At 34.6% G+C, this 15,000-nt stretch overlaps 1 protein-coding gene across 1 annotated transcript in view; it reads left to right on the forward strand.

The window, feature by feature from the left end:
* The window catches only part of LOC137642911 (ovochymase-like), a 90,697-nt gene that overhangs the window by 61,243 nt on the left and 14,454 nt on the right, over positions 1-15,000 (forward strand). The window contains exons 33-34 of the mRNA XM_068375776.1: positions 5,465-5,604; positions 7,837-7,959. Of these exons, the coding sequence (XP_068231877.1) occupies positions 5,465-5,604; positions 7,837-7,959 (263 nt within the window). The remainder of the gene's footprint in view (positions 1-5,464; positions 5,605-7,836; positions 7,960-15,000) is intronic.

The raw sequence follows: 15,000 nt of genomic DNA on the forward strand, positions 1-15,000 counted from the left end.
AGTCAATTATTTAATCAGCGAAAGACACTGGTCTAGATCACATTCTGTCTATGCAATGGAGACTATTTATGTATATACTAGACACAGACTGGGCTGAATGTTTCCAGAACCGCAGTGACCCTTCCAGTCGATCGTTTGTTTGCATGTAGAAGGGTCCATACTTTTTGGTATAATTCTAGTATGTTCCCTTTGTCTTTATATATGTCTGTGAATGCCCCCAGTTTTGTTTTGTTCTGTTTAGTAAGTCAACCAACCAGGTAGTTTTGTCCACATAGTAATCTCTTTATGGTTGCTCATATATTATAGAATACTGTGTCTACCAAGATACTGTATAATAAACTGTCTAATAATTAATATAGAATCATGTACGACATTTCTATATTACCATTCACTCGTGTTAATATTAAAATTGTGGCAGTGAAATGGGAATTAGATTTACCCAAGTCTACATAGACGATAGCTGATATTTCAGAGTGAGCCAGGAAATGTCACTACTACAGTGAGTGCCTGAGTGACTGTAACTGTGAACTACTGATCTCACAATGTTATTGCTGGATATGCAAGGAGACTTGGTTTTTCTTATGATGAGAAGTTATGGAACAAAAATAATTTTTAAAAATGAATTAGATTAAGTATAAAGATTATAGAGGAAATATAAATTCAGTAACTTTTAGAAGACAGAATCCAGCGTTTAAGACAATATGACAGGAGCACATTTTAAGTGGAACATGTTTCTCGATAGTCACGATCCTAATTTAAGTGAAAGTTACAAGAAATGGCACTGCTTGTTAGATGTTTATTTGGTTGCATCTGGCGTGTTTGTGAAGAACAAAGATATCCACCAAGCAACTGTTCTATACTGTACTGGGAACTGCTATTGCAAAGGAAAAATGGGGCCAGATAATTTATTGTTCATGACTGAAGAGTATTATAACCCCATCCCCCAGTCTGAGGTTGTAATGCCACATCGTTTTTGGAATACATCGTGGTCTACACCATTTGATGCTATTCTCACTGAACTGAGAAATAAACTGATGCCATGTAACTACACTAAATCTGACTGAATGATCTGGGACTAGATTGTGATCTATGCAAAAGACAAGCTCCAAGAGTTCCTACTTCAGGATAATCAATGATTCATGTAAAGGAATTGGGTGGTGGAAGTGGAAAAGATATCGAGAAAGTGAACAAAAGTCAGCAAAAGACCAAATTCAAAGAGGAAGAGCAGAAGAACCCAGAGAAGAAACCCCAGATATAGTCACAAAACGAAAAAAATTGTGAAAGACTGTAAATTTTGTAGACGAAGTCGTGCCATTGGAAAGAATAAATGTCCTAAATATGGCCAAGTATGCAAAATCTGCCATAAAAATGGACACTGCTGTAAAATTAAAAGGGCCAATGGTACAGATAGTACTGAATTCAGACAAAAAAAAAAGTGAAACAAGAAACAGTGAAACAAAACGGTGAATCAAGATCATGAACAATAATGAGAGCCAATGTCTACATCAAATTTTTGCTTGGCCTAATGCAATGGTCAATTAGCACAAGATATGTCCACAGACACCAAGGGAAGAAAAATAAAGAGAATCTCTACACGTGGAACAACACAGAAGTAAAAGGCTATGGAGAAGCAGAACTCCTGGTAACTAATCTTAAGGCTAAGGAAGATCATACAGTATTTTTCTGTTGCTAGTAATCAACTGCAATCACTCCTTGATGTGGATACTTGTAAGAAAATTGGATTTTTAACAATAAAGGAAGAAAAAATCCAAGTTGCTAGCATCGAAACAAATGACGAGCTATGGGATCTTGGTATAGTGTTTTTGACTATCAAACCATCAGTGTCCCCAAAAGTCCTGCCATGTGGGAATATCCAGATTTCTATAGAGAAGGAGGTGAATGTACTGGTGAAATGCGAAATCCTATTTCTAGTAAGGGAACCGACTAAATTGGTTGCCCAAACGGGGCTGCTAGGCCAAATTGGAAAACAGGAGTTTGCAGTGACCCTCAACCATTAAATACAGCTCTACAACAAGAACATTACCGACTACCGAATTTTGGCGATGTTCTACAAAAGCCTTGTTGAGGAACTAGAGCTGGTGCATGAGTTGCTAAGGAACAAGGTTGATTTTGTCTGGTCTGAAGAATGTGACCAAGCTTTCAAGCGACTAAAACAGAAGATATGCAACTCACCTGTACTTGCTATTTATGATCTTGACAAGATACTGGTTCTCCAAGTAAATAGTTCAGAAAAGGGCTTAGGAGCTTTACTACTCCATGACAGAAGGCTAATAGAACATGCTTCAAAAAATTTCCACATTTGAATGAATGTGGAGGGTCTCAGCTCAAAAAAGAAACTCTGGTTAGAGAAGTTTGATCAGTATACCTTCGGAAAAAAGGTTATAATCCACAATGACCATATACCACTTGATAATTACTATAGAATTGTGTGTGTCATTTCTACATCACCTGCTGCTCTTGTCAATAACCTCCATTTATCAACATGCATCTACAGTACATTGTATCCACAGAGTTCTCTAGTTTTTAGTTTATTCCTTCAAGAACTTGATTCTAGGAACTGACACAATTTTAGTCATTAGGAATAAACGGAACACACTTTTTTGTTTCCAAATATAGTAATATTAAATATAGAAATTGGGAAGAACTCTTGCCTTTTTTGTGTACGACATTTATTCTATTTTGCATTAAAAATCATGCATAGTTACGACTAGGATGTTATTATTACTTCTAACTTTTGCTTAGATCTAGGCCAGAAAAACACAATCATAAGAAAAGAAGCAGGAGGGGTAATGCAAAGTCCCAAATTCATAATAACCGTCACTTAAAAGGTGGAACGTTACAAGTCTCAGGACAAACTAAAGTAGGAGGAGAATGCCAGTGCTTGACATTGGTGGAACAAACCAGTCACCGAACCTTCCATTAAGGAAATTTCCTATTTCTAGAAAGTAAAGTTGTAAAGATATATGAAAGGTGTTACCAGACTGTGTGATAGGACAGTGCAGCAGAATGAAGGCAAAAATAATATCCATAGAAAATGGGTAGAATTTCTTTGAGTACAACCAAGAGAAGAGGTAAGGAGGAGTCAAGTAACAAAGAAGTGCAGTTGATTCATTCTTACTAATTAAAGAGATGGAAGATTAATCATCCCGAATTGTAAGAGCAATAAACCAAGCTGAAATTAATGAGACTAAGAAAAACTCCTTAAAACTTGGAGGAAGAAAATATATAACAGCATCCAAACAGGACACAAACTGCTTTTGAGTGGAAATTTATCAATTTGAGCTATATTGCTAGGACAAGTTTGAAGAATTCTACAGTTTGCCCAAGGTATTCTCCACTCATATAAGACCTATAGAATCAAGGTAATATCAGCTATTATCTCATGAAGTAGACCTATAGGTTCAAACCCTTCGACAGACAAAGGAGGGTCGTAGTTCAGTGGACATTTATTGTGACTTAAACTCAGAAATCACGAAGTGTGAGTAGTCAGCAATATTCCTGAGCCACCCTTACCCTGGAATGTTGATAGGAAGGACATATTTATTATATTTTCATCAGAAAAGAGTATGGACTTGGATTGGAAGAGAGAAAAAGATTTAGGTATAAACTGTGTTTTGTAGGTTTAAATTTGAAGGTATGCGATTTCTCTTTAGATAATCTCACAAGATCAGCAGATAAGGTGAATGTAGAAGGCCTATAGATACTTGAGATATCTGCAAAAGTCTGAGTGGGAGAAAAAGTAGATTATAAAATATCAATCCTAGGAAGAGGGATAAAGTAATGGAGAAATTTAGAGTAACGTATGGCAAACCTATAAACACGGAGAAGAGAAGAGACGTTACAGGAAAGAAATCCAGTTTATCTGCAAACTTCTTGCGGTATGGGGTAGGACTCTAGTTCATACGCAGTCATGTTATTATTTAATGATTTTGAAAATTGTGGATCTTATGAGTAAAGACTGTTAAGGAACGGCTAATTTTAGAGGACCATAAATATTGTAATTGTTTAGAAAAGAGTAAGCTAAACACAGAGTGAATATATGTAACCTTTTAACAAAAAGGGCAAGCTCAAAGTCCAACTTGAGAATAAAAAGAAAGAAGTTTAGACATGAATTTGTTAAGAAGCCCATTGACAAGTGGACCGAAACTATCTTCAGAAGGAGACAAAATGTGGTTAGATTTTCATCTCTGTTAAAAAAGGTTATCTTTGCCATTTTCAGACCGAAGAATCATTAGCAGTAGTAACAAGAGAAGCATGGCTTGATAACTAAGGTCAAGGCAATAAGAATATACTGTCAAAGCAACAATTTTTTCTTGAAAAAAATTAAAGAAAATAGCATTGAAGTAAATTTTCTGGAAACTCAAAACAACATAGCTGGCTTTATGTGGAGAAAATTATTACAGAGGCGAAAGAAATATAAGATTTATTCAGATATTAACAGAGGAAAGTTTTACTTTGAAACAGTTCAAGGGTATGCGGCTAAGAAATAGATAAAGGTGTGTGTGTGTGTGTGTGTGTGTGTGTGTGTATTCGTGGTTGATGGTGTATATTGAAGACCCCAGAGAAGGATATCTCAGCATGAAGGTGAAGAGATAGGAATGACTCATATTAAGAAATAAGGTAGATGAAGAAAGAGCAAGACTTGCACAAAAAGGAAAACAATAACACCAGGAAATAACCATATGTTTGAGGAAGGGTTTTTGAGGTAAATGATACTGTATTATAGAGGTATGGTTCAAGATCCACAAGTCTGGTTACGATACTTGCATTGGCGTCATTCTTAAATCTAATCATCAGTAGAGGCTGTAGCGAGAGGCTTTAAGAACATCATGGAATACATCACTGGGCAAGTGGGTTCCAGAGGGGAAAAGATTGAAAATGGTAATGCTAATCAGCGTTAAACAGAGGGTAGAATCCACACCAGACCTTAAGTAGTAGAAAAAAGGAAATTTTACCTTGAACCATTACTACATTTTCACCTTTGTTATGGTTGAAATCATCCCCACAGTTTGTGTCATCATTATGAAATAATCATTATTAGATTTACATTAAAAAAGGTGCATTCATTATGTGACATGTATTAGGAAAGTAGAGAATGTGAAGAGACTTTACTAGGCTAAACTATCTAGTGGTAGTGGAGGCTAAGGTGAAAACGCCATACCAGGAGGGGAAGCCAAACTCCCTTCAGGTTTGCTCGTCTTAAAATGGTCCTATGTCTCTGATGGTTGCCTTCTAATGGGAGGTTGACTTGGCCAACATTTTTATTGATAGCTTTAAAATCTAATTATCCAGTATATAACAAATAATAAGTAAGTTAGGACAAATTGATTCCGGCTATTCTTTTATTAGGTCACCCTTTCTAATGTGATCTCTCCATCTTGAAGAGAGTTTTTTTTTCTAACTACAGGTGCAGTATTATATCTATAAACATTTTACTTTACAGGTGGTAGTCAACCTTATGAACTCTATGAGGTGGATGTTCCAACAATGTCCAACTCAAGATGTCAACAGCTTTTAGGAAATGGTATCACAAGTAACATGATCTGTGCTGGACTAGATGCCGGAGGAAAAGATTCTTGTCAGGTTTGTTGAGTCACAACAATAGTCTTAGATTATAAAATTAAGCTATAGTCCCACCAATCTAAAACCAGTGTTTAAGGGGCCCAAGCCAGGGGTATCCCCTAATACGAAGTTGCCTAATTTCCACCTAGGCTGTGGCGGGATGTTGCAAAACAACCCCACACCCTTGAATCACCCTAACTGACAATAGTCTCCTCTGCACAAACTTTCCCCTAACGTTATCAACTGGATTCTTGGACAGAAGGGAAATGAAAACAAACCATACCCTTAATACTATATTTCTTAAAACTAAAACCAAAAAATTCTGCATTCAAAATAAGCTTAATACAAAAACCATCCACAACCAAAATAATTACACTTAAAACTAATCATAAACTTAACACAAAATAATATACAATAAACTAACACCATTCACTTAAAAAAAACTTACAAACTTAAAATTAAACGTCACACCAACACCAATATTTGTTTATTTGTGGACCATTTTGTCCACACAAGGGCCAACAGTCATTAAAAGCCCAAAACAACAACTCTGCAGCAACCCGATTACTGTCAAATATCAATACACATATGAATTAGTTGGTTTGGGTTGTGCACGTTATCCTCATCCTCATCATCATCATCATCATCATCAATCGAAGGTTCATTCATTTCGGGTCATCAACGTTTATCTAAATCTGAGCTGTCGTATCCACTTCCTTATCATAAGCCAGGTCATCAACATACAATTTAACATTCAAGGGAACTCTCTCCAAAGGAGGAATTACGGCTCAAAAATAAACAAAACACTTCCAACGTTGGTCGAATAATATAATAATGACAATATTCCAGCATTCAAACAGAACTGACTCTTGCTGCAGTCAAATCAAAATAAGTATTCACCCAAGACGTTTACCACTGTCGTAACCTAGCTAAAAACATAAACAAACAATCTCATTTATACCAACAGTCTTTCTCACAACAAACAATCAATACACTAACTACCTTTCGCTCTCTCTCTCTCTCTCTCTCTCTCTCTCTCTCTCTCTCTCTCTCTCTCTCTCTCTGGATTTGGCAAACAACAAAAAATAAATGAAAAATAAAAAAATCAATCCTCCACAAGGCTACGTCAATGAGGTTCGAAATTTATGTATTGTCTTGTCAGGCATGAAATATGTGTATTGTCTCTGTGTAAACACCACATATTATTATAAAGTACATGAAGTGAGTGAGATATTATTTACAGCATCATTATCGACAATAATTTTCATTGCTCTCTCTCCCTCCCTCTCTCTCTCTCTCTCTCTCTCTCTCTCTCTCTCTCTCTCTCTCTCTCTCTCTCTCTCTCTCTCTCTGTGTTGATTGTTAATTGCATTTGAAATATCATCGAAAATTCCTTAACACTGCTTCTCCAGTAGAAAATACTGGCTTATGCTGAAGGCACTTTTTTTTAGCTTGGCTATAAGCGAACAAGTTGTGTCTGTGCCAACATACAAAGTTAACAGTAGAGTATATTGGCGGCATGTCACCATTATAAGAAAATATTAGAAATCCGTTGCTGACTTATTTCTCTATTGAGTCGTGTGGCTTTCTGATCTTAAATCTCATACTTGCTTATTAAAATTACCTATTTATTACACAGGGCTCTTTTATACAACACGCTGATCACATGTTCCACGGACAATCGTAACAGAACAGAACCGCAACACTGTAAAATATGCATGCCACATTTCTTTATTGTTTTACAAAGGGCCCCATGCATTAAAAATTTACTTTCCTTTAATGTGCTAAAATATTTACGTATATATTGAATCAGTGTGTGTTTACCTATCTGTAATGTCTTTAACCTAAATCAGATAATTGGCGCCATGTTTCTTTAGACAGCAAGGCAGCAGTGTATTCCCAGCTCGAAAACCCACAACCTTCATCATAGAATAGTCGGACTATAGACTAGTATTTACATATTTAAAATGGGATGTTGAAAGACATACTGAACTTTATGGATCCAAAATTATAAACACAGTCAAAGTTTATGCAGGATTACAAAAAGCTGCAGACTACTTTAAGGGTGCAGAAAAAGCATTGGCAAAACAGACATATAAACGGAGGATTGAAGAGAAAGCTGCGTGTATTATCAGATTCAGACAACATCCTCCGTACTATCTGTGACGATAGACTTTCTTATAACCCAGGAAATGTCCCAACCTCAAACGTAACTAGTTTCAGTAAAGTCCAAATAGAATTTTCCGTTTCCAGGGTGACTCCGGTGGTCCACTGGTGACTGCAGGTAACACAGCTCAAACATTCATGGTGGTGATTGGAGTGGTCTCTTGGGGCTATGGCTGCGCCGATGCAAACAGTCTTGGAGCGAACGCAAGAGTAGGCAGTAAGTGAAATACCAAGAAATTTTGTTTGAATTATTTTCATAAAAAAATTATGATACATGACTGATCGAAGGTTTGAGGAATGGAAATACTTTTAAACCAAGTGAAGTTTTCAATATCCAGCGTTAAGGTTGACACGAAAACAGAATGGTATTCTTGTTTCCAATACTAAAAAATGAGAAATTAAAAGCAAAGGGAGATAAATACTATATTAAAAGACAATGAAAATTAAGAGAATTTCATTTCCAGCAATTGAAAGTGTAATCAAAAGGGCAGCACAATTTTAAAGATTAAATAAACATGTAACCATTGAGCAAGTTCCTATATCAACTGTCAGTCAAGTACAAGTAAAGAAAAAGAGTCCATTGTCAACCGAACTTACAATAAGGTTTCAAGATCAAACAAAAAGATGATTAGGTTTAATTACTTTAATATTAGAATCATTATTATGAACATTGATATGCATTGACAAGTAAACCCATAAGTCAAAGAAGTTATGAGGAACTTATCATGTCAAAAGATTGACGTCACCAAAGTGAGTTTCAAAACTAGTGATTTTGCTAATGAGGTGAAACAAGATGCCAAAGATTATTGTAATAGAAAAATAGATAGATTAATAAATATTTGGGCCAATGACATTATGAACGAGAGATAAAAAGATGAATAACCAACGTAATCAATACTAAGCTTTGATTTTAAAATTGTCTTTGCGAATCTTATGATGAATTGATTTTGCAATTGTGATATCTGTGATACTTTTTCAGACTATCTCACTTGGATATCTAACAAAATCGTAGGATCTCAAACTTGCCCAAGGCCATAGAGGACACCGAATGCACAGGATAAGATTATGTCAACACAATCAGGCATTGAATAAATTTTTCTGATCATGTAATTACTGTTTTTTTCTTTAGAATATGTTGTTAATCCATTACTTTTGCAGCAAAATAAATGTCTTTACATTAAAAAAAAAAAACTTCAATCTGGTGTCCTTGCACATCTCAGCTTCAAAAAATCACTGAGACTGGAGGACTTTGATAAGCTTTAAGCAAAAGATTTCTATAGTTCATCTTAAAGGGAAAACTAACATTCTATTTATTGGTAAACACACGAAGACTTAATTTGCTTCAAAATAACACAGAATAAGTAATATATGCAACAAGTTTTAACTTTTATCAAATTTCTATTTATATAATCTAGTTTATTTTGATACTACAAAGTTCTTATCAGCAAAAATCACTATTTTTTCGTATAAATGGTTCTTTATCATTTCTTGTAAGCGAAATAAGTATAAAGTAAACACTTTGAAATGACGCATCCAAGACCCCTTTCCCTTTTGGACGGACGAGTGTCTTTATCTTCCATATAAAAAGCAACAAGGAGCACATACGATGATAAAAATGCAATCTGCAAGATGTTACAAGAAGGTTAATAAAATTTCAATTTAAAATTTTTCCATCTTTCCTGTGGTTTGTTACCGTTCATGGAACATGTTGGTCTTTGGGTCTTACGTCCGCGCTTGTGGATTCAGCTAAACTAAGTAATCTGCAAGGTGCTCCCTACTCATTGTTGTTTTTAGCCATTGCAGTGTAATTTATATTCGTTTTTTGGTATTACTTCTGCTTGTGCTTACACAAGTAGGGTAGAGGTCATCCCATCTCACTAAGTGATACTCAGTTTACCAATCATCTTATCCCTTCATCTATTGCATTCGGTACTGTACTTACACGACTGGGGGAATAAACTCAATTCCCATAACATCTGGGGAGACTTTGTGCCATTGACTAGCGTCTTACCTTATAGCCAGTCCGGTCTTGTTGATTTCCTCAGCAGCAGTCATCTCTAAGGGAAGAGTTCACTAGGGTGACTAGGGACTATGAAATCATATGGAAGACTCAAATGTTATATGATAGCAGTTTATTGTTACGAATAATGACACTTACTCAAAACATATATCACTAGTTTTCTTGACTACGCTATATGTTTGTTACTGAAGCTAAAGGCAGCACAAAACTGCAGCAAAATAACAATATACAATGGATAGAACTCAATTTCTACCGAGCGACCTTTATAAGTTCCCGTGGCAAGATGGCTGTCGTCTACAAGTGTGCGGGCTGAGTTCATGCGGCATCTATGGAAGGATATCAATGAGAGAAATTGATTTACTGCGTTGATTAACGATATTTGAAATGTTTTATAGCATATAAGTCTCTCTCTCTCTCTCTCTCTCTCTCTCTCTCTCTCTCTCTCTCTCTCTCTCTCTCTCTCTCTCTCTCTCTCTCTCTCTTTATATATATACATATATACATATATATATATATATATATATATATATATATGTATGTATATATATATATATATATATATATATATATACTGTATATATATATATATATATATATATATATATATATACATATAATATGTATATATATGTATATATATGTATATATATATATATATATATATATATATATATATATATGTATATATATATTTTATATATACATATACATATGCTATATATATGTATATGTATACAGTATATATATTTATATATATATATATATATATATATATATATATATATATATATATATATATATATATATACTGTATATATATACTGTACATACAGTATATACGAACTCACAAAGGTTAATGATCATGAAGCATATGTTTGAACTCAAACATATCAGTGTCCGATTTTAATATTTATTACTCTAAATCGATATCTGAAAAAGCCCCGTAATTGCCAATATTGACGTAAATGATCCACCAATAAAAATAAGACCTTTTACTCAGTTCGTGGAAATATTCATTAATATGAAATTAAAAGAATATTGAAATGATTTATTGTAGGGTGAAGGTCAGTCAGTATATACACACATACAGACACACATACACACACACACACACACACACACATATATATATATATATATATATATATATATATATATATATATATATATATATATATATATATGCAAGGATTGCTTACCAGAAAACAGGAAATATCACGCAAGGTTAGGCTGAAGATAAATAGAAGAAAGACAGAGAGGATGAGAACGGAATATGCAATGGAAGATAAAATGTCATTGGAAGGAGAAAGGATTAATGAGGTAGAATAATTCAAATATTAGGGACTATAACCTCCAACAGGGCTTTAGAACTGGAGTTTAGTGAAGATGGTAAAAAGGAAACCAGATAATGGGTAGGTTAAGTAAAATTTGGAAAACAAATCGCCTGAAATTACATATAAAAATAAGACTATATATCAGTTTAGTGAGATGTGTGTTACTGTATGGACATGAATCGTGGTACGACAATGAAACAATTTCCAACAGATTTAGTAGACTTGAGAACAAAGCCCTCAGAAGGATATTGGGAGTTAAATGGCAGGACAGGATTAGAAATAAAACTATAAGAGAGATTACTCAAGTGCCATATGTGGATGAAATAATGGTGAGGGGTAGATGAAGAGGGTTTGGGCATGCTCTTTGCACTCCCCAAGAGAGATTAGTTCACTAAACTTTTAACTGGGCTTCACAAGGCACTAGAAAAGTTGGAAGACCCAGGCTTACATGGCTGAGAATTATGAAGCGTGAAGTATTGAATTAAAAGCTCAAGATAGATACGACTGGTGAAATCTGGAAGAGATCCTTTGCGTCAATAGGCGTTGGAGGAGATAATGATATATATATATATATATATATATATATATATATATATATATATATATATATATATATATATATATATATATATATATATATATGTGTGTGTGTGTGTGTGTGTGTGTGTGTGTATATATACAGCATATCCACACTCACACACATATATAAATTATATGCATATATATATATATATATATATATATATATATATATTCCTGGTAGTAGGTTGACCAGGGCCTCAGCCACCCGTAGAGATACTACCGCTAGAGAGCTATTGGATCTTTGATTGGCCAGACAGTACTATATTGGATCCCTCTCTCTGGTTACTGCTAATTTCCTCTTCACCTACACATACACAGAATAGTCTGGTCTATTCCTTTTCACATTCTCCTCTGTCCTCATACACCTGATAACACTGAGAATACCAAAAAATTCTTCTTCGCTCAATGGGTTAACTATTGTACTTTAATTGTGCAGTGGCTACTTTCCTCTTGGTATGAGTAGACGAGACTCTTTAGCTATGGTAAGCAGCTCTTCTAGGAGAAGGACACTCCAAAATCAAACCAGTGTTCTCTAGTCCTGGGTAGTGCCATAGCCTCTGTACCATGGTCTTTCACTGTCTTGGGGTAGAGTTCTCTTGCTTGAGGGTACACTCGTGCACACTATTCTATTCAATATTTCTTCCTGTTGTTTTTAGATTTTTATAGTTTATATATGAAAGATTTATTTTAAAGTTGTTACTGTTCTCGAAATATTTTATTCTAATTGTTAATTACTTCTCTTGTAGTCTCCTTATTTCCTTTCCTCACTGGGCTATTTTCCCTGTTGGAGCCCTTGGGCTTGTTGCATCCTACTTTTCTAATTAGGGTTGTAGCTTAGCAAATAATAATAATAATAATAATAATAATGATAATAATAAAATATCGATGCTTTAAATTACTGGTACTGTAGTCAATTTAATGATGACAGCCCTTAACCTGTATTGGTATTGGAATATTTCAGAAGAGTAAAGTACTAACTTTTGGTGTTTTGAGAATACATTAAGAAAAGGCAGAAGAGATTGAAAATATGATAATAGATTTGTTCAAGGAGAGAAAACTACAAGGGGAAGAAGATAAGATTGGCTTGCAGGCAGCTAAGCTGAAACGATGACGCCATGTTGATTAAAAAATTCCTAAGTTTTTTTGCAACTTCTCTCTTGCAAAAACTTAGCCTCTTGCCAATCTTTTGCATATACCCTTATCCCGTTGCTCACCTCTTGTCTCATCTTACCATCATTTTTACCTCCAGATACCTATATAAATCTGCCACTTCTATTTTACCGCCTTCTATACAAACACTGATTACTCTATCTTTCTGGTCTCCATTTGGCTAAATTATTTCACTTGATTTCACTCCTCTTTTGAAACAATCAAACTCTTTTAACAGCTTCTGTAGTTTCCTTTGACCACACAATCCTCTCAGTATCATATGCAAATCATCCATTTCATTATCCCATTCAAACATCCTTTCCTCATCCCACAACTTCCCATCAACATCTGTTGTGCTTTCTTTGACATCTCACATCTCCTCATCCATAAAGATGTTAAACTCCTATGGAAACGTGACCTACTTATACACTGAAACTACACTATTAAGTCCTGACTATATGGAAACGTTTATTACCTCACAATATCTCAACACCAGCCCAACTGCTTCTCTATTGATTCTATCATAAAGTTTTACTTGGTCAATATATGCAAAATATAGTTTTTTTTTTATTTACTTTTGAACTTATCATGTAACTATTTCATAACTAATAAATGATCTATGAATCTTCTTCCTTATTTACCCCATTACTTAACTTCCCCTCTGAATCCTTCTGTCACCTGTCATCCTTTCTCAATCACAATCAATCAATCAACCTTCCTTGATATGCTAGGTAATGTTATCCCCTATTATCTGTACAGTTGCCTTTTTCCCCTTTATCTTAATGCACTGGAACAGCTATTCTTTCCACGTATTTTTTGCGTCTATTTCGTCATCCACTTACTTTACAAACACAAACATGTGAATATGTTTTTGTGCATATACTTTATGTTCAAATCCCGACTGCCGTAATCCCGACAACCACAATTCCGACAGCCGAAATCCCGACATGCCAAGTTACTGACATACACAAAATCCCGTCAGCCATAATCCCAACATTTTGTTTCTTTCCAATAATCGACTCCAACGGAAGTAGTAGTTAAAAGGCTGAATATTTCCTGTCGAATCTAAAGATGTCAGTCATTTGACCCAAAGGCGTCCTGAAACAGAGGGTGGATTAAGAACTTAGAGGTGGGATTGTTCCGTTGGTTATTATCTCTGATATAGTTTCCTTTTCGGGTAGCTTTTTTATCTACTGGTCTGAAAAGCAAATTGGAATCATGGAAGATTTTTTACCCCAATTCAATAAGAGCCACACAGGGCGTGTGTGTGTGTGGGTTTCCGGACCACATAATACATAGCCTATACTACATTGCAAGATACTTTTCAACTTATACAGAGAGAGAGAGAGAGAGAGAGAGAGAGAGAGAGAGAGAGAGAGAGAGATTATCATAGAGGAGTACTATACTTAATCCAGTATACTAAGAACTGAAACTATGTGAATAGGAAGTAACTAAAAGAATAAAAAATATTAAGATTTAGATGTCAACCCTTGTCGTAGAAGAACAGCATTAGTCTGAGGTGATGGATGAACGGGGAAATCAAATTGTTTTAGGTTATCTTTGTGGAGTATTGCACAATTCATCTCTTCAATGATTCGAGTAATATACGTATAAACAGTAAAAAAAAATTTTACTTATACAATGTCATCTGATGTTTCATTTAGTTATGAATCTACTTTTAAAATTACTATTTTTTTTTTTGTCCCTAGTACTTCTGTTATTATTATTATTATTATTATTATTATTATTATTATTATTATTATTATTATTATTATTATATTTGTATGTTTATTTAAAGCTGGTTATATGTCACTTAAAATATGTAAATGGCTTCATAAACTTGTAATAAGAAACTCAAATGAGAGTTGTTATTAGTGTTAATTTGCTGTAATGATTTATGTCTATTAGTTTTTTGAAACTTGAAATTAGAATATGTAAAAAAAAAACTGATTTATTTTTCCCCTTCGGATTTATTTCTCCCTCCCCTCCTTCTCTCTCTCTCTCTCTCTCTCTCTCTCTCTCTCTCTCTCTCTCTCTCTCTCTCTCTCTCTCTCTCTCTCTCCCCTCTCTCTCTCTCTCTCTCTCTCTCTCTCTCATGTTAAATACCAAAGATAATAATCCTCTCCTTTTCTCTCTCACGGGAATTGAAAAAGATGATAATTCTCT

The sequence above is a fragment of the Palaemon carinicauda genome, chromosome 6, assembly GCF_036898095.1.
Source record: "Palaemon carinicauda isolate YSFRI2023 chromosome 6, ASM3689809v2, whole genome shotgun sequence".
NCBI classification, from domain to species: Eukaryota; Metazoa; Arthropoda; class Malacostraca; order Decapoda; family Palaemonidae; genus Palaemon; species Palaemon carinicauda.